The sequence below is a fragment of the Lepisosteus oculatus genome, chromosome 2, assembly GCF_040954835.1.
Source record: "Lepisosteus oculatus isolate fLepOcu1 chromosome 2, fLepOcu1.hap2, whole genome shotgun sequence".
Classification (NCBI taxonomy): domain Eukaryota; kingdom Metazoa; phylum Chordata; class Actinopteri; order Semionotiformes; family Lepisosteidae; genus Lepisosteus; species Lepisosteus oculatus.
Genome location: NC_090697.1, coordinates 71846383 through 71873074, shown reverse-complemented (window position 1 = coordinate 71873074; position 26692 = coordinate 71846383). Strand labels below are relative to the sequence as shown.

At 41.1% G+C, this 26692-nt stretch overlaps 1 protein-coding gene across 1 annotated transcript; it reads right to left on the bottom strand.

Moving 5' to 3' along the window:
* Window positions 1–678: 678 nt before the first annotated feature.
* Window positions 679–26692, bottom strand: arid5a (AT-rich interactive domain 5A). Its single transcript, XM_006625490.3, has 7 exons — window positions 26551–26692; window positions 21033–21127; window positions 12989–13154; window positions 11723–11775; window positions 6535–6632; window positions 5081–5231; window positions 679–4698 (listed from the first exon to the last, which is right to left on the bottom strand). Exons 1-7 carry the CDS (start codon window positions 26552–26554, stop codon window positions 3361–3363), a joined length of 1905 nt encoding a protein of 634 aa, XP_006625553.3. The 5' UTR covers window positions 26555–26692; the 3' UTR covers window positions 679–3360.

The following is a 26692-nucleotide window of genomic DNA, read 5'->3' as shown; positions in this document are numbered from 1 at the left end:
TTTCATTTTCGGTTTCTATGCAATATAAATTTTTATACACTGCAGTGCCTCTGTAAAACGGTTATAAACAATACACGCTAGCAAAGGGTTATACAGACCTGTTGCACAACTCCTGGATTATACTAATTACTCATAAACAGCCTTAATTTGTTTTTTTTTCCAAGTAATGAACAATGGATGTCTTTAGTAAAACAAAATGTTTTTATACTTGTTTTGTTTTAAAAATACAATGAATCAAAGCAAAAAAAAATCTGTAACATATTGTTCTATTTCATTTGACGACAGAGGATTGCATGGTATATTGAACATGCTGCCACTGATCAATACCCTAGCCATAACATTGTTTGGGGCTTAAAAGGATAAGATGCTTTGCTATATTTAATGGAGAGACTGGAACCAGAAACCCATTAATTCAATTTGAGCAATATATGTTATATCGATATCCTTTCAACGTCAAAAATACAAAATCTGTAAAGTATCCCGTCAAACTAATTTAGAAAAAACTTCATTATTGTCATACTGACAACCTAATTTAGAAAAAAAACATCATTGTATTTCTTGTCGACAATAAACCGAAATAACACGAAAGACAGCACATGTACCTCATTACACTCTAAAGCAGAGGCAGCAAAGTGATACAATTAGAAGTTACCATTAGAAGAAAAACAAGGATAAACATCATTTTCCAATTTTATTGTACAAAAATACATTCTGAAATATTTTCTTTTCACACGAGCGCCCGACGAGCTGCCTTTTATCCAAAAGCGTTTAAAAAATAACTAGAGCTAAACCTATTCCATGGAATCGTGTACAAAAGATTAGATATTATATACAGTTTGCCATAGCAAAAATATGTATTGTGACCGGGAAGGAAACCACATACTGTACGCTTAAAACACAAATAACGGAAGCAGAAGCTCACCTAGACCCGAATCATTATTTTCTGTATATTTTTAGAAGTTTTAGAATCCAGGACTGTAACACGTCTATGAAAGATAGAGAACTTTACAGTGAAATATTAACATCTGCTCAATCGATGTACACTATCAAATTTCTCATGATCAAGTCGAATGCTAGCAATAATCTTTAAAAATCCAAATTTGTGAGCTGAACTCTACGTCGTGACCGATTGGGAACAACACAGCACATTCCATGTTTATGAACCCGTCACCCTAGATAAAAACAATGAACAATTAAATGTCATATTTCAAGTGTCCACAAGGGGGAACACTTGTATTGAGTGATAATTTCACATTCCAGTTTCAAAGTAGAGTGCCGTGCGTTGCTCAAAATTTCCATTCACAACATTTGTCAAAATAAATGCCCCAAGATTACGCGACAACAACAGCATCTATCTTCAAAGGTTTCGGCGCACAAAAAAACAAAAGTTTTCACATAAACAGCAGTCGGTGTCAGCACAAATCTCAAGTCGTGTATAGAAATGTGTTCATTCGCTATACAGTACACACAGTGCATTTCCACAAATCAACAGATTCTTCTGAACAAATGTCGGGCATTTGGCTGATGGTCCTGTGGATTTTTTACAGAAGATTACAGAAGATATGAAGCATGTTGTACTATTACAGATCCTTGAGTGGAACCGTTCTGAAAAGACCTCCTTTGTCTACCATCATTTTGCATATAGGATACCATATTTAAAAAAATAATAATTTGGATGCTTAGCCGGACGCGCTTGATGTGGTTTCAGTCTTGTTATCCTTTGAGCAACGAAGGGAAAAGTTAGCGTTAGTACAGAAACTCACGACTGCTCCAACTGTCCATTGATAAACTGGAAAAGGTGCAGTAATAGAGATCACCTGGAATTCAGAAATTCATTCTGACTCGCTGTCACAATGCGAAAGCGATACTTTCATCTCTCCCACTGGCTGAGGATCGTTTTAATCCTTCATATCTCTGCACTGTTTATGGTTTGGTAGAGTCTCTAATATTTGAAATATTACGTTTCGTGCCTCGATTTTGATTGATTCAAAATGCTCTATCACATCATCACAGAGAGCCCCAGCTTCCACGTGGTCAGAAGAGAAGTGGCACATTAATTTGAACCACTTGTGGAGAGGACAAGCAACTAAGCAGATCCTTGGGTCCGATCTGCAAGTTGCAGAGAGACTTAAGAGGCTCACAAGAATACAATGTGATTTGACTACTTCTGTCAGCTCAAAATTCTTGCACACAACATTAAGGGCACCTAAAATTAAGAATTTTCTATGGGCCTTTTCATAACACATTTAAAAACATCAGCTGAGTGAAGACTCAATTGGCTGGCAGTATGTACAGTATTTATCATATGTAAGGCAACATCAAACTTTTACAGTATGCATTACACTGCCCAAAATGAGTTCCAAAACAAGAGTATTGTAGTGTAACAGAGGAGAGTCTATAGGGAGCGGACGATTCATGAGAAACGACAACTAGTCAAAAGCTTGTACCGTCTCTTAACTGCATTGAACCTCCAGATAATTAGATACAGACATGTAGCGTGCATCAGGTCACAAGTTAGAGCCAGTGTGTGCAAGACACTCAACAGCAGTGTATGAAGTGTAAGTGAGTCTGCAAGTCGTACTGCTGGGTGATGAGTCATCTTTTGCAGTGGACATGTTTTCAGAAGTTTTTCAAATGAAAAAAGGATCCGATGCCAGGATTATCGTGTTAAAGCAAATCCAAATGTATTTGCTATAGAAAGTCATGGAAACATTTGGAACATCCATAAAGAAATTTAATTAGACTTCATTTTTTTTCATCTCCTTATACGCATGAATTCTGTTTTGTAGAGTACGTAGTTGGTATTTAATATTTTAAATAGAGAATGGCAGGGGTTACAGTCAGCTGGAGTGTTTTACGCTTTGACACCAGAACATGACATGAACAGTCCAGTAGCCGAGACACAGAAGGTGGAGTCCCTGATTCTGTAAATACTGTGAAGAAAACAAATGAGGTATTTGGTTTAGATTTGCTCTGCTCTCCAAAGGTAACCAGAGAACATTTTTTTCCCAGAACATGCGCCCTGTAGAAAGTTCACTGAGTTCCCTCGAAAGATCACAGATGTAACCAAGACTTTCTGTCCCCAATTATCCATTTTCTTTCCCGGTAACGGCACAAGTGTCCATATAGTGCACTCACGGAAATCATTTCCATCCATGTGTTTGTTAAACAAGTCTTTTTTTTTAGCTACGAAGATGATCACTTGTTAAAATGAAAAATGAGGTTGAGTCGACTGCTGTGACTGCAGGGCCAGAGTCAGCGCATGGTTGGAAAGGTGGGTTGCAGAAAATGACCCTGCTTCCTATTGTAGCACCACTGGTTCCAGAATCGGGGTGTGACGTGCTGAAGGAGCACAGGGTGTCACAGTTTAGTGCCAGGGTACAGGGGGTGCAATCCTGCAATGGCGTACCCAGCCTGGGGATGCCAGAGTGGGAAAGGGTAGTGCCGCGGCCGGGGTGAGGATTCATACGGGACAGGGTAGGCGCCTGGAGAGAGATGGCGGTACATGGAGTCAGCCTGGGCGTGAGAGCCGGGTAGCGCCAATTGGGCTGGCAGGGAGTGGAGAAAGAATGGGTGTAAAGACAGGCCTTTGAGCTGGTGGGCAGAGGGTGGTCTAGTCCTGTCGTAGGCTGGGAGGAGGTAGGAGAGAGAGAGGCTGGCTTGGGGGTGAACCAGTGAGTGGGTAGGTAGGGGCTTGGGCAGCCCGGGTTTGTTTTTGTCCTTGGGCTCTCCCTGAGGGATAGGGGGAACCATCTGCAGTTTCTTCCCGTAGGCAGTCTCCTCTGGAGCTGGCCTCTTCAGCGCCTGCGGGAGCTTGTAGCTTGGATGGAAGGATTTGGGCTGGACCTTGGTGAAACTTGACATTGGAGGCACCCAGCAGGCTTTGGGACCTGCGGCAATGGAAGTGGAAGAGGACAGGTGCTGTGTTTTGACCGAGGGGTGTCCACTCTCCTCTTTGCGGCCTGGATTCCACGGCAGCTCCGCCCGCTGGCCTTTGGACCCAGCACTCTCGGTCTGGAGAGGGCTGACTTGGAGGTGCTCCCTGGGGGGCCAGGGATAGCCAGCAGAGTCCTTCATACTAGGATAGCAGCTCAGGGGCTTGCAGACACCATTCACAAAAGGGGTGGAGGCAAATTTTCCAATGTAAGCTGGGGGTGCTTGTCTCTCGGGCTCTGGGGGGGTTCCACAGTCCTCCGGCTGGGACAGACAGTCTTCTGAAGTGGCGGAGCAGGCCGATGGGCTGGTGGAGGAGGACGGGGGCTCAGGTGAACCCTCAGAGGAATCCCTGGTTCGGCTGGGAGGCTGGAGTCCCGGGACCTGGGCACAGTGGATGACAGACGGCCGTCCTGTGCTGTCCTCTTCCGGGCTGGAACAGGAGCCAGCGGGGGCAGCTGCCACTCTGGAGGTAAAGTTCAGGTTCCCAGACTCGGTGGCCTGAGCCATCAGCTTCTTCTTCACCAGAGGTGAAATCACCCCGTGACCTGTGGAATGGAGATTGGAGAGCAGGCTCTTGAAAGGCTGGGACACCAAGCATGGAGCAGCAGGTTGGTCCTTCTGAAGGCACGGCTCCCTGTCTTGCTTTGCACCATCCTGGCTGGGGTGGTCCGGCTTGGGGTTGTCTGATGGTGTGGGCCTGTGTGGAGCATGAAAACAGGTCCCGGCTTCACAATGGCTGCCGTCTTCCCGCTTTTCTTGTAGCTGTGAGAGAAGCCAGACAGTGGGCATTAGTACCTGTACAGCTTGTACTGCTTTCAACAGTGGTTACAAAAGCTACTAGCCTGTAACTTTCACAGTAGACCTCCTGTGGTTGATCAACATTTTGATTATATGAACTAAGTCATGCCTGTTCAATTAACATACCTGCCACAAAAGAGATATCTATGCATTTGTTGCATTTTTAAGCAATTTAGCAAGTTAAGCAAGTTAACCTCAAGTACAAAAGCACACCAGAGAAAATCAACATTTTGGTCTCTGGATATTTTAACCAGCCCAAGGGAAATTCAAGAATTAAAACATTTTGAAAAAGCAGTATTGCGGTCACCAGCTTTACCGGGAGCAGTATCAGACGGAAAATCCATACCTCGGCGCCACTACCCATCTCTCCCACTTTGTTGGGATTCTTCTTCTTGCTCTTGGCATCCTTGGTTGTCTTATACTGTTTCCGCGGCTTGGCGGGGGGCAGAGGTTTGTCCTCCTCTCCTCTAAGATGCCTCTCGAAAGGCAGCACCAGCCTGTGAGAAAACAGCAAATTGCTTACCCATTTAACAGTGCTTCGGTAACATTCTTGAGAATGGCAAAAGAGGAGGGAAGGAGGAAAATGAGAGCAGAAAACCAGGGCCGGATTTCGGTGTTCGTGGGCCCTGGGCACTTTCACTCCAAAATTAGCAAAAAGAGGAGTAAACACCAACTGAATGACGTTGATTGACATTTTGATGAATTTTAAACTACTGTAATGCTAAACCACGTGATTGATGGAGCGAGTCAAGGGACCGTCACTTCGATACTTCTAGTTTCTAGAACAGCCGCTAGATAGCGTATGATTATTGATTTGGAGCACCCGGAGTCGATCGCAAGCATGTTGTTTCAGCTCGTTTTTCGTTAGTCACTAGTGTTTCCCTCCTTCGTAGCCCCTAAACATTTTGTAGGCCCTAGAATACACTACAGTGCCTAATGGGAAATCCAGCCCTGCAGAAAACAGCAAGGAAGAAAACGTAATGGTATAATTTGATAGGAATCAAAGTAGGCAATTGACATCTATACATCAATGGTCAGGCAGTAAGGTTGGTGGAGATGTTTTAATTCCTGGGCACCACCATCTCCAACACTAGAAAATGGGGGGTCAACAAATCAGTCAAGAAAGCTCACCAGAGGCTGGTCTTCCAGACAGTTAAAGAACTTTAGAGCAACCAATGACCCCCTTCTATAGAGCTGTCGTGAGAGTGTTTTGACCTTCTCCATCACTGGGTGGTGTGGCAACGCGTCTGCCCTGGACAGGAAGCAGCTAGAGAGGGTCGTGTAGATCGCCTCCAAAACTGAAGGACGCCATCTTTCCCCTGTGGACTCACTCTAATACCCTTGACTGAAGCGCAACGCTCTCGGCATCCTCGCCGGCCCATCTGTTTACCTTCCTCCCCACTGGTAGGCCGCTTAGGTCCAGCAAGACAAGGACCACTAGGTTCCATAACAGCACCTGCCCAGAAGCTGCAAGGCGTATAAACTCTGCACTTTCATTTTGATATTTTCGCTCGGGGCACTGTTATTCTCTCAGCCCTCATTATTATTTATTTTATTACTAGTGTGTGTGTAGTAAGATATGTGATGATGTGTTGGGCGTATGATGTCTATTATTAACTCTATGATGTATATTTGCACTGTATGCCTTTTAATTTTACAAGTTCACCAAACCAAACTCCGTGCAACTAGTTGTTATGGCAAGAAACTATTGAACTTCAATTTAGCCAGGTAAGTAAGCAAACTTGGTCTGCCAGCTGGCCTAGAAGTACTGTATGTAGGATGAGTTGCTGGGAAGCTCACCTCTCATAGTGGCGGCGGGTACAAGTGGCAGCACTGGTGCTGCCTGGGCTACCTCCCAGCTCATCGTACACGTTCTTCCACAGCCGCCGGGCCGTCACCTGGGGGTAAGAAAGCACCCAGGTCAAAATTAACATTGTGAAGGACACTGCACCATCTCAAACATCCGCTGCCCAGAGTCTGGGTAGGCACGTTTACTTCACTACCGGACAGTGACCCAACCAGCACAGACCCTGCTGCAAAAGATCACAACAAAGAAAATAAGGTTTTGGAGAAAATGAGGCCTATAATCATGCGGACGTGAAGCAGCAGAGTTACCTACTCCTGCCTGAAGTCATACCCCTATATTGTATTAGATGTTTTGATTTTATCTTTTATGTCCTTGCAATATGCTGCAGTAGCTGTTTGCACAGCGAACGGCAGGTGAGCTTTCCCTTAAGAGAGTTTTAACCTTATAAACAGGATCCTCAGAATAAAGTACTAGTCTTGCCCAGCCCCCTCTCACCCTCTCCCCCAGTCAGCTGGCCAAGCAGAGCCCAGGCCTCCAGGGGCCTGAGAGGAGACAGAGATGAACATCCAGCACCCCACATTTCTGTACTGTCAGCACTTCCACCAGCCACACTACAGCTACAATTATTTTTTTCCGCAGAGTCAGGTAACCCAGACACCTGCTATCTGTGTCTTTGCCAGTCTTATTCGAAACTGGAAAGGAACAAGCAAAGGTTCACTCTATGCTGAAAGGTAAAGAAAAGAACCACTCTATTTTGGCTGTGGAGCTTTCTTCAGAAACAGTGTTTATTTTCTTTGCCTTTCTGCATGGAATGAACCCTTACCTGTTCCCTTGGCCAAATCATACTGATGAAGCTCCCTACTTGAACGTCTCCAATCAAAATTGGGCCTGTGAGTCTGTCTGTGGCAAAGCATGAGAGACAGTTCCATCCATGTATTCCTTGCCGTTAAAACTACAGCTTAACGTCACTGAGATAGTATTTAGACTACATTTAATACAGCTTCCACAGACTGCAGCTCCAAATATTTTCCACAAACTCTATCCAAAAAGAAGTTAGCATCCAGTCGTACCAAAATACCCAGTACTTCTTTGGCTTTTCAGATTTACAATTTAAGAATAGGTTTGCTTGATGCCCATGTATTACTGTATTTGGTATAACAGTCCCCAGGAAATAACCAGTAGTAACTACAGTATGTGGTAAAGGGCAATGTGTTTTTTTTTCATTTACCATACCTTTAATATTTTAATTCAGTCAGAATATGCATGGAGGCCTCCCTTTTAAATCAGGACCACAACATATGCAGTGGCTATTAAAAGTACTCCCACTTAGAGCTCAAACCTCAAACCAATCAAGAATCTTTGGCAGGAGTTGAAAAATGGTTTTCACCAAAATTCCCCATCCAACTTAAGGGAGTCTGAGCAATTGTTCAAAGGTGAATGAGCAAACAATTGCAGTGTCCAGATCTGCAAAGCTGTGGTAGAGACTTATCCGAGAAGACTTCTGGAACTTCTGCCAAAGTTTCCTCGACCAAATAATGACTCAAGAGGGGGTGTGAATACTTTTGCAATCCGTTTTTTTCTGTTTTATAATCAATTTAGGAGAATCTGTAGATTTGTGGTTTCACCATGACATCGACAGAGTGTTTTGAGTCAATTATAAAACGTGACAAAGTCCAAGAGGGGTAAATACTTTTGATAGCCACTGTATTTCTCAGTGTTTCACATGCAGGGTGATGGCAAGCTGGATAAGAAGCAATGGAGATGATGAATATTCACAGGTGAAGGAGTTAGAAATAAAAGAAGAAACTCCAGCATACCGTGTTTAGCAAATTTCACAGATGATTGCTTAAAAAAACTGTTTTGGTCACAAGATCTACTGTACAGCAGACGAATCTGTTTACCTACAGATTTTTTTGTGTACACCTGCTACAAGTCTGAGTAAGTGTGCAGATGTTCTAAATGTTTTTTAGTGAAAATGTGAGCAATAATCTTTTTTTATCCCTTTAAAAAATCAGGCAATGACACTTATGGAGTAGAAATTTGCCTTTACGATCTCCAGCACAGTTGTACTGAAGTTTAGTTTCCTATGTATTCTGGTCGACAGAAACTCTTAATATGCATAACATTTCTGACAGAGCCCACCTGAATGATGACATTGTTGACCTAATAAGACCTCTGCTACCAACACTGAGGATTCCTAAGGCAGTTTAGGTCCTACAACTAAACCTAAACTGAATTTAAGTGTGTTAGGGTGAGAGGTTGCTTATGGAATTGGGCTCACTGATACTGATTTGTTACATTATCACCCTTGGAAAGTGGGCCATGCTGAATTCTCCCACAGAGGGAGATCCACTCTTGGTGCAGTGGAATTCTCCCCTGTCTAAGGACTGGCATGGACATCAAGCTGCCCATGAGTGGCAGTGAGGGTATCCTCAGCAGGGCCCACATTAGGGCCATGACTTAGATTACAGAAACTGGTGTCAACCAGTCCCTGAGGCAGCTGCAGAGGAGATGGAGGAGTTTGGACTGGGAGAAGTAAACAAGGAACAGTGGCACTGAGTCTGCAGCAGAAGGTGATGCCAGGAACCACTGGTTTCTCCTTAGTGGGAGGACTGCCAATCATTTGGCATGATGGAATTCTCCACCGACGGGGAGTCAATGCCAGGGAACTGTTACACAGAGACAAAGGCTATAAGGCAAATCAAGGAATGAGCAGGAGTGCCACATGCATGGATCATTTGGCGTATGGCTTCCAGGCACTCCGAATAAAGCACAAAACTTATACTGGCCTCACTGTTCTATTAACTCTTGTTGATTTAGTATCGCACTTCTCAATTCCGATGGCCAACATAAAGCAGAACCCTGGGCCCCACCCCACACCTTAACATGCTGTGAGTAATTGCACACACCCAATCGAAAACCACTGCGCCCACATACAGCACCTGTAAAAAGGCGCATAGAGAAGCACAGGCGGGCTCTATAATGGAAACTTCCTAAAGACACGAGCAAGGCTGAGAAGCAGAACAAAGTCAGCCTTGGCCAGCTTGATCTTCTCTTTCACATCATAACAGGTGTCGGCCTGCTCTGCTGTATTCTTAACCCAACGGTCATTGTTCAATAAACCTCAGCCGTGTGCGCAGTGCAGATGTACAGAGACAAACCCCTTTCACGATTCTTTCCACTGAGATAAAAGCAAATGAAGAAACGGCGCCCTTGAGTGTCACATCTCTGACGCAATTTCCATCGGTCAGAAATGTATCTGTGCGCAACTGTGGATTCTTACTGAAGTGGATGCATGTCACTTTTGTCACATGGGCAGGTCAGCTTGCCTGTGTACCACATAGTATTGCATGACCTGCTTTAGCTGAATACTTCAAGCATCAACGTTCTGCAGTGCAATGTGAGAACAGGAAAGAAATGTGTTATTTGAATACTACTATGTAACGGACAGGAGATTTAAGTAAACCTGTTGATAGAACCTGTCGACTCCCATCCACATTTGCATGCTCTTCTGCAAATTTCACTAATGCTTTTCTCCCTTTTCAAGTGATTTCAACTGCCACCCTAAAGGTAATGTTGAAAAGACCCCGTTGAAAGACCTTACAGATATGACATTTATGCATCAAATTCTCATGTGAACCTGTAACATTATCTCAATTTTACTTCAAAATCGTAAAACACTTCAAATAAGGCCACTGCATCGATTCTAGCCTTGAAATCACATATTCCATCAATATGCACGCTTTTAAGAAAGTTTACACCCAGATTAATCTGATCTGCATAAGTATCTGGTGTGGGAGTAATGGAGAGGTCGTGATTTTACTGAAGTCTTTGAAAGGGATGTATGTGGTGATTTGGGTTGTTCAACAACTACAAAAAAAATCATTAAAACGTTAAAGCTGTGGGGAAGGTAAACATGTGACCTTTTTTAACTTCCTGAAAAGAAGTATTAAACATAGAGTGAGGGAAAAAGAACGATGTTCAAATTGAAATTTAAAATGTTCTATGAAGCTATTTATGAACATGATAAAACTAATCTACATACACATTAGCGTTCTAATTATACTATATCTATATCAGATGCTAACGATCTCCCACATGCTTGCACATAATTACTGCAAACGACAGCAGAATCCTTGAGTGTAGGCGGAGGGTAATGTTGTGGATTGTTTCAGGAGCGCTGCATACACACATATAGAAACTAGAAACCCTGAAGTGCAGTTTCTCAACAATGAATATTTTAAGTAAACTGGAAACATCGCTGCTTGGAGCAAGCCTCTTCAAAATAATATACACAAACACATCTTCAAAGGTAATTTTAGGTTAAGATAAACACCATTTAAAATAACATTATAAATCCTGTGGGTTCTGCTTAGACTGTAGTCGTCATAAACACGCTATTCCCTTCTTGGTTTTTCTGGCCCTCTTGTCATTAATAATCATTCATGTTTGAGCTAATTTCTGAAGGTGGTCCCATGAACTTGAACTATTATTCCACCCACAACTTGTGGAATATGCAGATACAGTAGGACAGAAAAGTTACAGAGAGTAATTGGATCTGAAATCTGTAGACTTTCCATTAATCGACTCACTCTCCAGCCGTGTGCAAGGTTTCTATTTCATACTTCGATGATAGTAGGCTCATGTCCTACTGTACGCACTACGTAGCTCACATTGTGTAATTTTATGAATACACTGTATTCTGCAGTAAAACAAAAACATTCGCATCGCAGAAATAAAAATCCTCATGGATTAAACACCCAGAATTAATTCACGAAACGCTACTTAAGGAAGAGTTTCGCAGCCGTAAATAGTTCTCCCTTAAAATACTCAAGGACTAAAAAGCATAAATTGTTTCAGAAAACTACTTAAGGAAGTGTTTTATGGCCGTAAATAGTTCCCACTCACGTACGCGTAAAGAATCCACGAATCCTGTTTTTCTTTTAAGTCACTCGACTGTTAAATTATGTAACAGCGGCCTTTATGGTTTTGCCGATTATTCTTAACACTGTTTCAAATCAGAAACAAAAACAATGTGAAGTCAAACGAAACAGGTTGAAGAAAAGTAATTAATATCTGGAGGAATAAGATATTTAAGTTTAAAAAATAAAGCAAAGTATGAATAACTTAAATTCTAACAGTAAATTTCACTATGTGGATTACAATACACGTTTTACTTACAGAATCATATCCCCCCAGCTTATTCACAGCCTTGTAGATTTTCCAGAGATTTACTGTGGAAAAGAAGAACACAGATAATTGTTAATTAGCATGTTGAAATTACAGCTATAAGGAGACAGTATGGAATGCACCAACAGAAGTTATCATGAATCTTAATAGAGCCTTATGGTCTAAGAGTATGTTATACACAGCCTTGTAACTAAGGTGCTGAAACTTACATTACCAGTTAAAAGGCAACCATAATGCACTCCAAAATGTTTTATCAGAGCATTCTGTTAGTATTAGATGGAAAATATTATCTTATTTGGACACCACTTTATAGAAATGATTGCTGATCTGGACTCAATCCAAAGGAAAGAAATCAGGTGCATTCTAGGGCTTGTAGGAATGTTCTGCACTGACACGCTAAAGGAAATTAACATTGTTGGACTTGAACATAGAAGACTGATCAAAGTATTCAAAATCCTCCAGGGCATCAGCAAAGTCAAAATAGTGGACTTCTTCAGAATGTACGCTGAAACACCAACCAGAGGACGCAAGTGGAAATATATAGGAAAGTGTGAACACAAAGCACTCCTTTACCCAAAGGGTTGTAGGATTCTGGAACGGGGACTCAGTCATTTTGCTGGAGCTGATGCCCTTCCATCCTTCAAGAAACAGCTGGATGGGATCCTTGGATCAATTAGCTATCAATACCAAACAAGCTAGATGGGTCATATAGCCTCCTCTCAATAAGCTTTCTGATGTTCTTAAAAAGAGGAGACTGTAAATGTTTCATAACCACCTCTGATCTCATCGGGAGAGAAGTGGTTACAGAAAACAGAATTGAATAAATCATTTAGAGATGATAACATTGTGCAGAAGGTCAGTTTACATGGAAAAGAGGAACTGAAACTGTTTTTGTATTTTCAAAGCATGTTGTTGTATCTTGCCTTGATCCCACCAGCAGCCTGCTGTAATTCTGTATTCATCCCAGCCCACAGACTGTCAGTGCTCTATCTCTGCTGAGGGAGCACGTGAGATCAGAGGACTCCAACACTTTACTTTTTTGTTCAAATTATAGCTGATAAACAGCTAACAAAACAACATCTGGAATAGCAGTCCTTAAGAAACAGCACAGCTGGAGAAAAGCACAGTGGGTAACATACAGTATGCTGAGCTCTCTCAAATGCATTCTCCCTGAATTGTGCTTGACAGATGCTCTTTTCTGGTGTTGAAGCTGGGATCTGAGGGTAACAGACACTCTCCTCCTTACTCTGGACTTACTCTGCTTGAAGCCCAAGTGTGGTATCCTTTCGATGGGCGTGCTCCTATCCTTCATGAACCTGTACAGATTGCTCAGAAAGTTCTTCTCTTCCACCTCAGATTGGCTAGCTCTGATCCGGTCGTCTCCGCTTTCTGTGGAGTCGGAAATTTCCATCTCACTGGTGTTCTGGAGCAGATGGAAGAAGACAGAGTCTTATTTATTTTTTCTGTCAAAAGTGCATTCTTGACTTCACATTTCAGTGTTTGCTGGGATTGGAATATTGGAATTGCATCCTCCAATGCAGAAGAAACAGGCTGAACATATTTTGTCCTTTGTCATCCCACTGTTCACACTGTACACATTCACACTCTTTGTGGCCAAGGAAACTCATTCAGACCTTTCATGTCCACCAAACAGGCTATTTGATTATTTTAAAAAAATAGTCTTACTTCAGAGTTCAGAAAATTAAATTGCAATTCACAGTGCTTTTCAGAAATTATCAATGCAACACTGTTCCTAAGGTGGTTTACTCATATCTGTAATGAAACTCTGACTAGATCTGACTGTAAAGTACTGAATTAATCTGAATTGTCTAATAATGCAAGATTCTCAGTCAACAGATCTGTATCAGCTTGCCTAAACTGGTAAGAACAGTAAGAACTGGTTTTCTTCACAGTTTCAATCTTCAATATTTGAGTGTCCTTATCAAGTCATAACTGCCTTGGGAATAACCCTGCGGTATTATTTTTTTCAATGTGCCCTCTATGGAGGGGTATTGATACTGGCACACTGTCATGTACCAGGAACTGGAAAATATCACAACCTAAAGCTTGTGCCAGGATCCTCCATGCCAAAAACTATTTGGGAAATAACACTGAGTCCTCCACCATTGACTGTTTAAGAAACAATGAGGGTGAATTCCAATACAAGCAGGAAATTATACAGTTTCCTCCAATATTATCAGTAGAAAGAATAATAAGACAACTGTGATCGCTCCTGAAATTTGTCATCGAAACCTTTGAAGAAAGTTTCACATCCGAGAAAAATCGGAAAAAAACCTCCTACAGTTCACACTAGCTACTGTTCTCAACCCTTAACACCACTCCCACCCCCCAGCCTCTCTCTGTTCATAGCGATTTCACTTGTTTATTTCGAAATGTTATTTGCATCACTGTAAAAGACATCACCTGAACAGATAAAGAGAAGCAGTGATTGAGTTTCACCATTTAGGTCACCAGATATCTAAATTACACTGAGTTTTCCAGACATTTGTCTTCTTACTTATCAACAGTCCTCCTACATGTGTTATGTGTGATTCTCTGCCAAGACTGTTATTTGTGATGCTGTGCCACTGTTTTCACATAATTGAGGTTCTATAGGAGATTCTTCAACACTCAATGAAGGCAAGAACTTCAATGGCTCACAGTCCTCTACCAATGGACAGCTATTTCCCCTTCCCTGTCCCCAACAACATGCAGTTAGTGGTTGCTGCAGAACAGTTTTTCTAAGTACATTTAATAATAAGGAAAATTAAGGAAAAAATAAACTTTTCAGAATGCACAATAAATGGTAAAGAGCAAGAACACCAAACAATTGAGATATTAAACGTCAAACGTTTTTACCAACAGTCGGTTTGATTCAATATCTCTGTTTGACTTCCTGTAAATAAATACATTATAATATGCTGCAAACCATACATGAGGACTGCAGACTAGCAGATGGTCTCCATATCTTAGTAGTCTTACACTAAGATGTTTTTTACTTTTACCACACTAATGTGTCATTCCTTTACAATGAACCTCCCTTTATTCCCTTGGGTGTTACATTTTAAAAACAACCAAATCCAGTAAAGAACTTTAATTGAATAAATGTCTTACATGGTAGATTAATCACTTTTATTATGAGACACATCTGCCATATGATGTCAGAGGGATACACTTGACTTGAAACTGATTATAAGTAACATGAAGGCAGATTCTAGATGACTGTAGATCTTCATCTGACATTCAATGTATTAGAATGAACTCAGAATTTCTTAAAAGGGGTCTAATAATAGAATGTGAGAGGCAGAATCTGTGCCTTTTTTATACAATGTGCTTTCAATGTAACCGCCTACTACATAAAAAGAATTCAAGACACTGAATTCAATAAATATCTTTTCATCAAGTAGCCCAGACTTCACATCAAACACAAACTAACTGTCTTTTCCAACCCAGAAGATGCCTCGCCCGCCAAATTAAGTTCCATCCTGCATTCAATGAACCTGATTATTGAACATCAAAATGCTAATGAATCCAGTGACCACATGCAGGAGTCAAAAGGCCTGTGGGTTTATTTTATGTATTGGAAAACTGTTCTCATTAAGAGAAAGAATCAATACCTCAGTGCAGTTCTATTTACCTGTAGTAATAATGCCATAAGACATCCAACTGAATGGATAAATAAATAAGCCTCCATATAAAAGACCAACTCCCTTGCTCTCAAGTGGCATATAGATATCTCTCCATGTCAAGTTTGCATTGCCTTTATGAGTTATTTCATTCCATAACCTACTCATATCATTCCATGTCTCCTTAATGATCCTTGTGTTGATGCTTCTGATGAGTCTGCTATTTGCTGTGTACAACCTCCTAGCGGTTTTCAGGAGTTTCTGCTGAAGTTTGGATGGGAAAATAGCAATCTTAGCAGAACAACAGGGAGAGAGAACTGCACAGGTCCACACAGAAAATTAAATCTTTCAGAAATAAAAAAATAAGAGGATCTGCATATCACCTGCTTCATTAAATGACTTGACTATAAAGAAACCTCTGTAGATTCTTGGATTCCTATGGAATACTTATTCGTCTGCTTCCACAAGGTGAGTCAGATTTATGGTGCAATATTTAAAGATTCTTACCACAGGAAACTCTTGTAATACATCAGAAAGTAGAAAAAATTCCATAATTCTAGCAGGGAGTCATCTTTCAGTCTTCATAAAAGTCACATTTTTGTCTTTTACAATGAATCCTAGTCAAATTAATCAATTTTTGTGTCTTCCTATTGTGTTTCTCTGTAACTACTAATACAGTATGTTAATGAGATACAGTACCTGAACACTTAAATTACTGGTTCAATACTATTACAGATATATACAATAAAACAAGGTAATTAATATATAGTGATAATACAGTATATACTGTACATGGCTGATCCAATCCTTGCTTCAATATCCATTTTTTCTCAGTGATTGACACTATATTTGGAAACAAGTTACTGGACTTCTCTTTACAAGCTTTTCTCACGTTCTTGTATGTTCTTAGAAATACAAATTTAGAAGCTACAGAAAAAGAAACAGATTTGTCCTGTTATCTCTTCTCTACTCAACACACACCCTAATCACACCAAATGTTTTTTTTTTCATAATCCCTAATTTCACCCAATTTAATACCTACAGTACAGTATTTTCACCCAATTTCACATCACATCATGAGGAAGTATTGTCAACCTTCTATTTTAACCGAGAGGTCTGTTTGTCCTGGACAATCTTTTAGTTTTCTCTCGTGCTGTGGCGTGAATGGCGGAATTGGACAAGTCATTCACCTGTTTCTCTAGTGAAAGCAACAAACACTCCAGGACCAGGGTGGCAGAACCCAAGGATGAAGATTAAACTGATCTTCTTTTGCTAGGAAGGACTTTTATTGCATCTCCAGGCAACAGGCAGCACAGCCTCAAAAATAACTCTCTGCATTTTAAGCCTCTGTTGCATCAGTGAAGACAGAACAAACTGAATTCCCACAGCTGGTCTCCCGTGCTCAGGGTTAGCAGACAGGCTGCAGTGAGAAGGTTTCACAGTGAATCGAGTTCCTTTCCTCAGCAACAGTTACGAGAAGCCTGGCCCCTGGTGAATCATAGTGAAGCTCTCAGCTCGGGCTCGGGATAGCCCTAACTGAGTCACCACGATGCACAGCTGCTCCGCTTCTCTCCTATCTCACCCTCCAACAATCATCTCACACGCTTTTCATTCTCCTCAAACTGATTTTCATCTTGACCACAAACTGCAGTGTGCAGAATTGTCTGCCATTTCCTGCAAACCCATAATAGCCTCTCTCTCTCTCTTACATGTGCTGGAACATTTTTTTCTCCTTTCTGACATGATTATTGAAAGTGTGAATACCTCAAATGATGGTGTGATCCTCCATTTAGCCTATATAAGAGCAACAAGTAGCAGATTAGCGCAAGACCACAGAAAGATGGGTGATTCAGACCTAATCTGCATCCCAAACCTTGCAGTGTTTTAAGGGGTGTCTCGTTAGATTCAGTTTGCAGTTTACTCACAGCTCAAAGGCGCCGGGAGCCGTGGGAAGTTGAAGAGGTCAAATCGGATTCGTGAAACGGAATCAACAAAAGAATGCTGGGATGCTTAGCTATCCGGGCGGCTCATTTATACTTTTTCGTCCACCCTTGCGTTTTCTCACTGCTTCTTCCAATGCACGGTCGCGGGGGAGCCACAGCCTATCCCAGCAAGCAATGAGGCGCAAGGCTGGACACACTAGACGGGACGCCAGTCCATCGCAGGGCACATACAAACACACACTCTATCCCACCAGGGCCAGTTTTCCCAGAAGCCAATTAACCTACCATTATGGTTTTGGCCTGTGAGAGGAAACCCATACAAACACGGGAAGAAGATACAAACTCCATGCAGACAGCACCTCAGGTCTGGAATTGGACCAGGGCCAAGGCAGCAATGCTACCAACAGCACCATCATGCTGCCCTAGTTTTACTTTATGTTTTAAAGAACAGTTTTTTCAAGAAACGTTTAATGACATCACCAATAGATGATTGGTCATGAGAAAGTACAATTCATTACACAATACACATCACTGAATGGGCATGATCACTGCGAATAATTTGTTCAAGGGATTTTGAGAAAGGTTTTGACCAATTTACTGTAATACTTATGATGTAACCCAATACTGCATCAATGATGCACATTCATACCCAGCTATCACCTTACATGGTACTAAATCAAATAAGATGCAAAAGAAGATAAAAATTCAAAGTTTCTTTCTGTCAGCCTAAGATACAGTACATGTTCTTTTTTTACTCTGAAAGTGTTAAAAAAACCATTTGGTCTGAGCAAAAAGTTTGTGAACCTATACCCTAGAGTCCTGGGATGCATCTTCACACTTGCTGTTTTGCCTAGAAGCGAATTCTACTTTTCCTGACTTAAATTGAAACACTAACATCTCTCTCCACTCTGACCTTTTAGACAAATATTATCAAAATGTGGGGTGGGGGGCTGTGGACAAGGGGCTTATCAGTGTGGCAGATTCTGAGAATTAAGAATCAGAAAGCAGGAAATGAGCCACGTCGCTGGATGGAACTTGTGCTGACCAAAAATAAACTCTGACTAACCATACAGTCTCATTTCTACAGAGGTCTTAACTTAAGAGGTTCCATCAGTGGAAATAAAAAGGTAGCAAACTGCCACTGCAGCACAGACACTGACCTTCCAGATCAAACACTCTCAAACAGCAATTCACACAGTATTTCTGTTTTAGACCTGTGACATTTTTACTTCATGCAAGAGGGACACGTCAAATAAAGGCAGTATGCATTATTTTCCAAAGATAAGCCAACACTGTGCACTAAGGAACTTTTCCCATCCACAGTACATGCGTCAAAATAAAAAATTCCCTGCAATTTTCTTTCTTTTGTGACAATTCTAAAGTTTGCATTTTTTTGCTATTGACTTGATATTGCCTATTGTCAGTCAACATTAGTCAACTCAGCTTATTTCTCCAACGCACTTACTAAAAGTAAAGAGGAAGACTGCAGGCATACATCCTCTCAAATTTGCATTATCAGGTCATCTGCTTATTCATACCAAGATTCAAATTGCTATCTGGAGAGCTAGGGCATCAGACGGAGATTGTTAAGCAATAACCTTACATGCACACAGAAAAATGGTAAGGCAGAGGAATTGATGTTGCAATGTAACTTGAGTTTACACTAACCAACTAAAATCTCCGTGGTAGCTGACCAATGAATAATGTATGCTGTATTTCTATTGCAGGTAACTTGGAAATTAGCATTACTGTCTCAGATCTCTTAGGTCCTGGGTTCAATTCCAGACTGGGGTACCTTTTTTGTAGCATTTACAAGTTCTCCCCATGCCTCCGGATACACTGGTTTCCTTCCATCTCTCAAAAACATACTGGTAAGGTTAACTGGTGCTCTCAAGTGTGTATCTGTGTACTGTGTTAGTATCTGGTATTCATTCCAGTATGTAGCCCTGCCCTGCACCCTGTGCTTCCAGTGATAGGCTCTGGGTCTCCAGCATCTTTTAGAAATAAGGGGCTTCCTAATATTTCTTTGCAGATCTCCACATGCCAAATAGTGTGCCACCATAATGACTGGCTCTTAAAAGATGCTGACAGCTCAAAGGAGGGATCTGTGCCTCTCGGGCTACCTCAACCTTGGGAATTCAATGAAAACATTAAAAAATCATTGCGTAATTCTTCATACCTAAACAAAATCCGTAAATAAAGGTCTCACTGAGCCCACACTTAGAACATCTGACAATTCCCGTCTTGGACAGGACGTGATGCTACAATTTGTAGCATCACTTCCTCTGATGCCCAAATTATTCTTTTTAACTCAGGCTTTTATACTGTATGTGTGTTACTCCATCGTTTGAAAAAAAAAAAAGAATTGTGTTGTGAAACACAACCGGTAAACATCCTATTCTAAATTTCCACGGCAATCGAATTTCGGAAAAGTGTGTGGGAGCTGTTGATGTCAATGGGCTGATAAAGCCTTGGTGCTATGATTGTTTCGCGGCACACTGGGTTTCGATGTTATCACCCGGCCAGCTTTAACCACACAAACCACCACGTTTTCATCTCACAACCTGGTCCTGGAAATTTGATGCTTTGCTATTTTGCTCTTCTTTTTTTTTTTCTTAGCTTCAATTACCAGAAGCCTCTGAAGCCTGGAACTCCAACTGTTTCTTTTTCTTGTGTTTGTGTGTGTCATTCTGCAGACATCTGCACATTCTCAATGGCTTCTGGTCACACAAAGGACCCTGACAACTGGCAGGGAAACGGCCAAGAGAAACTGGCTTTGTTGAGGTTGGGCTGGTGATGCTTACACTATGTTTCGGTACTTTTCTAAAATTGTGGATTGTTTTCCCAGGAAAAGAAAAAAATCCAGAGTTCTATGGGTTCCCTGGAATCTAACCCCACAGAAAAAAGGGTCCCAACTGCTGTGGACCCCAAACAATTCCAGTGTTTGCGCTAATTAATGTTCCATGCAGATGATACGATAAGGACATTACACAAGTTTAAAAAGGGACCCACAGTTAAAAGACCACCAAGCTTCTAGTATCCGAACAAGAAAAATAGGAAAAGTGTCATCCTCAAAGGCTTTGGACATGTATGATTTAAATCTGAATGTAGGAGCAAACCATACACAAAAAAATGACATTCACTATAAGCTGGAAAGACTTTACTCCCTAGATCCTTTTGTACTTCTTCAAATAATATTGTTCTAACACACCAAACTCAGGAGGACAGTCCTTAGTGCAGTCTCAATATGTATTTGTCAGAGGGAACTGCTATAGTAAAACCAAAGCACCAAATTTAGGAAATGCTGTCAAATGCCAGTAATTGCACTTGATTGCAATCAGATTGGACTACAAATGAGAAATTAGTTCACTAGAAAACATTAAATGAGAACTTTGTGTTCCCTTGAACACAGCCAGAGGATGCTGCCCTTGTCCCATTCATTTCCTGTTCATAATGCTGTAGTTGCAGAATCTATGCCAAATCAGAATAAATCTGAAGTTTCACCTTTGGTCTTTCCAAAGAATCTGACTCTTGGCTCCTGTACATTTCAAAATTAAACCATACCAAACTGATGTTTGAATGCTGAAACTGTAGGTATGGTATACCTGCCCATTTGCATTTTTAGAATTCAAAATTGAGGTCTGGATTATAAAACCATGTACACGTCACACAGGATCAAGGTCAAGGAAAGACTCCAGAAGAATGGTGTGGGATAGAGGCCATGTTCCTTACCTGGCTCAGGTTCCTGTCACTTTCCTCAGAACTGTCTGCCTCACTGGAGTCCCTTGGGTCTGGCTTCTTTCTGGGCCGACCTTTGGGCTGTGACACTGCCGCGTAAACACAAGAGCACAAAGCACACACAAGTGAACAGGAGCAGCCACGATAGTCCACCTGTCAGGCCCAGCAGAGGGTGCTCACCCTGAAGGGCGCTGCAGTCTGTGTTGGTCCTTATGCCCCAGTACAGCGATGGAGACACTACACTGTAAAAAAGACGCCGTCCTTCAGACAACACAAAACCTAGGTCCTGACTCTTTGTGGTCATTAATATCCCAGGGTGTTTCTCGAAAAGAGTAGGGGTGTGAACTCCTAAATTTGTCCCTGGCCTTTACCAATTATGACCTACTAATGATCCCTGTTTACGAATTGGCTTCATTATCCTGTTCTTATCCCCACTGATAGCTGATGTGTGTTGAGCGTACTGGTGCACACATTGGTGGTGGTCCCTATTGCCTGTAAAACACCATATAAGTGTATCATCATCATCATCATCATCATCTCTCAGCTTTCAATGTCTTCTCTTACTAAGCTACATTTAAATGTATTTTGCTCTGGCAAAAAAAAATAATTAAACAGGTTAACAATAAGATCGACCTCAAAACTTTCACTTTACACTTTCACTTTCCTGTACAGGGGCGAAAAAAACACTTTATGGACTAACAAGTTCAAATATAGTAGGTTAAGTCCTCTGCATCACCAGATCACAATTGCAAACAAGAACCCGTTTAATCACAAAGCTAAGATTTGAGACTACTCATTCTGATTGGAGTTCTTATTCACTTAATTAATTCAATTAAGTCAGCAGGAGGAATAAAAAACAAAAACAAGCACAGCACTGAAGCACCAGGATTGCTTACCACCGGGAATAAAGCAGCCCACTGAACTAAGGATCTCATGAAGTCAGTTCTTCATGGATTATAGCCAACTGGCATCAACAACATGTCAAGATTTCTTAAAAAAATATCAGAAGCAGAGTTTGCATTTTCACTGCATGCCAGCCCCCATGTCCCCAAGTACTTTGGTCTGCAATACAGAAATAGCACAATCATCCTGGCAAAACTGTGTTCTCAGGGGGCTTTTATAAATCTCTCTCTACACTTTCAAAAATATGGGGGAATAACACAGATGCCGAAATGAAATTAGAAATGACCTAAGTGGTGACCACTTGTCTGATAAGGTGTGTAGGACACAAGAGCTGGTAAATGTCTAGGTTCTTAAAAAGAAGCATTTAAGTCACCTTCTCCTTGGTGGAGATCCCCTCCATGCATCATCGCTGAGCAGTCACTGAGTGACGACAACAAATATTCTACAGTTGTCAATTCCAGTTGATTGACAAACCTGTGAGAAATTTATGGAGAGGTCGAGGGGTAATTTCTTCGCCCTTTTGGTTTTATTTTTAGGAAACAGATGCAGTCACACTCATTATGACCTCCTCAGGTAGCGTGAGAACAGGCACTAAACAGGCAGTTTGAACAAGCCGTTCATTCTGATTAAACCCAAGAGCTGAACAAGTTTCTAAGAAATCAGACCCTCCCCACCCCCACCGCATTTACGTCTCTTCCCCCCCCCCAAAACAGGAAGCCCTAGATATAAAAACCACACAGTTACAACACGACCACTTCCTGACTGCGAGCTGAACCACAATAAACGCTGCCCTTTTCTGATATTAACAACGAAAGAGGTACAGTAAATGTGGAATTGAGTGCTGAAAACAGAGACTTAAAAATAAGAATTTTGCTTGTTTACATATACCGATCTGACATAAATATGAAATTAGTACTGGGGGGTGGTTAATGAATGAAAATGAAGAGACCTATCCAGTTCTACAGCACAATCTTACAGTCTCCTAACTGACTCAAAATTTCTTCTTAAAAACAAAGAAACTGCAAGTTTTATTACATATGGTACAAATGACAATACTGGAGTTTTACAGATAGTCTTATCCTATCTTTAAGTTGATGCAGATCCGAGATTGACATATACTGTACCACACAGGAGATAAAAGTAAGACTTGATAAAAATACTGTATAACCTGAAGATCTGGACATGATCTAATACTCGAATACGCCCCCTGAAAATATCAAGAACAGACGAGCAATTGTTATCATCTCATCTTTACCGATACTGACTCCACATTACAGTTATCGCTGCACCTCTTTCTTCACTATCGACAACGACATCTATCTGCCAGTTAGTTTTGGTTATTTGTTTATCAATTGGCTTGTTTACAAACCTCTCACCTCAGAAACCGCATCTGCCCTGTGACAGTCTTTCCTCCCCCACACTCTGCTGTGTGCACCCCGCTCTCGATATCGCCTAATCAACAACAATGAATTCACTTGACAGAATTGCTTCTCTTTCGAGATCACACATTTCCTGTGCAGTGGAAGATTGCTGCTTTCTATATGACTTCTCTTTAGAAGTTATATTTATATTTTAAACTTCCACTGTAGTTCCCTCTCACCCACGAAGAACATCCTGCCAATAAGCATGACCCCTGGCATGAATATGGGACAGTGGAAGAGGACCTATTACAAATAAACAGGGAAGTTAATAAACCAGGGGAAATCCACTGATCCTGAGCCAGCTACTTTTTCAATTAATTACATTTATACAGCGTTTTTCAACCCAAAGTACTTCAAACACAGAAGGGGCGCAAAACACTACTTGTTTGACAACTCCAAACTGTAATGTAATGATCACATAGTCAGGACCTCTGTTTAAAATATCATCCGAAGGATGGGACCTCCCTCCAGCACAGTGCATCCGGTCATACAGGGCAACTGGATAGGAAATTCAGGGAAAGAGATGGAAAGGGGATGAGCGCCACCTGTCGGTCCACTGAAGCGCTTAAAGTTGCAGCCTGGGTCTTCTTAAAAGCCTCCCACCTCAGTACAGACCAGGCCCAGCCTTGCTCAGCTGCTGAGATCTAAGGAGACCAGCCTTTAAGGCAACAATGCTGATATCAGGGCTATTTCTGCCCAATATAGGTAACCAGTTAACAACACCTACATTTATTACAGTTTTATTTCACGTTTCTAATGCTGCGTACGCGGTTCTCCCTCTTAATCGTGATTTTGTTTTGCTGCATTTATTAACGTTCATCTCACAAACCAGCTGTATAAAAACAGCAGAAAAAAATGACAACTTGACACCGAAGAGAGGAAAACGCGCGGAGAGGAATTTCAAGGTTGCGCTGGAATCGTGCTGATTACTGATGGGACTTTTTTTTAAAGACTTGTTGGTTGACCTGTCTTTTGACAGAATGAGAACCGACACCGTTCCATAAACAAAACATAAGAAAAGGACACCAGCCACCTTCTATTTCCTCTATGCAGTTTAATTACCCTTTCCAGTGAGGATAATTATTTTTACACAATGGCATTTAGTTCTAATGTGGTGGTTCTAACAAGGTGGATCTACTATTTTGCACACAATCATTAATTCTGCCAGACACCCTTTTTAGCTCTATACAGGAAATACAGCTGAGAAGCTGATGTCTAGCAAGGGAGATGAGTTTCATATCGTCCTGGACAACACAAAGTTCCAGTGACCTCTAGAAACAAGCACACATTCTCCGAGAGACCCACATACAGGATTCTTCGAGTTTTTTTTTTTCAAATTAACCTAGGGCGACACTATGCCCTGATGCCCAGGTCCAAACATCACTTAAACAACCGTTTCCCATCTGTCTGTAGATGGTGATGGTTCCTTTCCACGTGTCAATTCCAAACAAGGAGTCTGTGTTAAAAGTCTCATTACATCTGCGAGAATCTGGAATTCGCCGAGGTGTATTTACGACAAACGCTCATATAGGAAAATCACGGGGCTCAACGTCACAGAGAGCTCATGCATTAAGAACATAGGGAACTAACTGTCTTAGTCTGAGGGCTAAGGAGTTATTTTAAACATATTAAATATTTTTAATGCACAAAAGAACAAGCCACTAGCATTTTATGAAAAAGTTCCTCCTTAATCCGATTATGCAATATAGTCGCTTGATCATGGCAACAAACATTTCTAAAGTTCTGTTCTAAAAAAACAAACAAGGATTGGTTCTTCAGGTACAAGATGCAGCGATTTAGGGAAGAAATATTATTATTATTATTATTATTATTATTATTATTATTATTATTATTATTATTATTATACCGTTAGAAAATGTTATTATTTTAATTTAGAATTATAGTAACAGTATTTACAATAATAATACTTCTTATGATTGTGTTATGAATGTAACTGCTTATAATTCTGTTATCAATACAAAACAAATCAACCGACATTCGAAACGATTCAGTGATTTTAAATAATTGTGATTTGCTGATTGCGTTGTGTTTTTGGCGCAATGCAATTTTGGCTAAATTTATATTCTCAGCCCTTTTTGGAAAAAAACAACAAGTTGATCATCTCATTTTTGCTTTTTTTACTAGGTCTGTAAACGACTCACCCTTTAAAAGTTCACATGTAACTATGACTAGACAGTTAAAATAAAACTGCTGCAATTCCCCCTGTCGAGCGCAATTTCCTGAGGCGAAATCCTTATCTGTTACCTGAGCGTCTCTCTTACCTGAACCCAGTACCATTAAAACTCAACAGCAGTTCAGCAAAGCGAAGAAAGTTTCCTCCTCTTAATGAGTCCGACAGAACATAAAGCGCCTGTGGTGCTTTAGTTTGACCACTTCCTCTCTTGTACAAACATCAGTTCCACGGTAATTCAATTTCTGATAAATGGGTCTAACTGCTGCTGTAATCTGTGCCTTATTTAGCAAGCAACTACAGTATCTCGTCAGTCACAATACATTCGCACCTGCCGAACACACAAACACTTATTTCACAACGCAGAAATGAAACTTCAGCAGAAATTCTGCTGCCGTCATACTTGTAACAAAGTTGGAACGCATGCATTCAAGTGTTACTGGGAATGTCACTGTCGTCAACAAACGTAGCCGCAATTGACAACTCCGAAAGATTTAAACACAACTAAAATACTTGTCATCGTAGAACAATATACTGACGTGTTCATCGACAATAAAAGTAGTTGTTGCTGTGTGTGTGTGTTTGTAATCTCTATAGAGGGATGTATTCCGCAATGTCATTGCTTACTGATGCCTAATCAGACATCAACCCTAAAATCTCTGAAACGCACAGAAACGCTGATGTTGGAAATTCAAGCATCTTTCGATGAGCTTGGATCCTATCAATCTCCTCACTGGGTCTACGGCGAACTGTTTTTCAAGCGTCGCACTTTAAGTCACAGAAACAACAGGACAACAGTTTAAAAAAAGAGTAACAAATCAAGGAAATCGCTAATCAGTGAAGATGCGGCAACACGAAGCAATAAAAAATAGCAAAGAGAACACTCTGGCATGACTCACTGTCGGTGTTTTACAACCAGAGCACTAAAACAACTATAACAGTACAGTTCTAAAATACTTCCTTCATACAAATTATTCACAGGACAGAACGTACGTACCCATTTCAAGCAAAAGTTTCTATAAAGGTTTAATTAATTCTGTCGCCAGTTTGTTTTATCATCTATTCTCTTCCATAGCGTCCAGTCCCCCGGTTACTCCACACAAGCGCTTTACGACTAATGCACATACACGAACTGTCCA

Bases quoted from the DNA above. Each gene is read 5' to 3' on its own strand.
- arid5a (XM_006625490.3), bottom strand. The intron at 11,776-12,988 runs GTAAGTCCAGAG...TCTTTTCCACAG, and splicing joins ACACTTGGGCTTCAAGCAGA to TAAATCTCTGGAAAATCTAC. The intron at 6,633-11,722 runs GTAAGTAAAACG...TCTTACCCCCAG, and splicing joins AGCTGGGGGGATATGATTCT to GTGACGGCCCGGCGGCTGTG.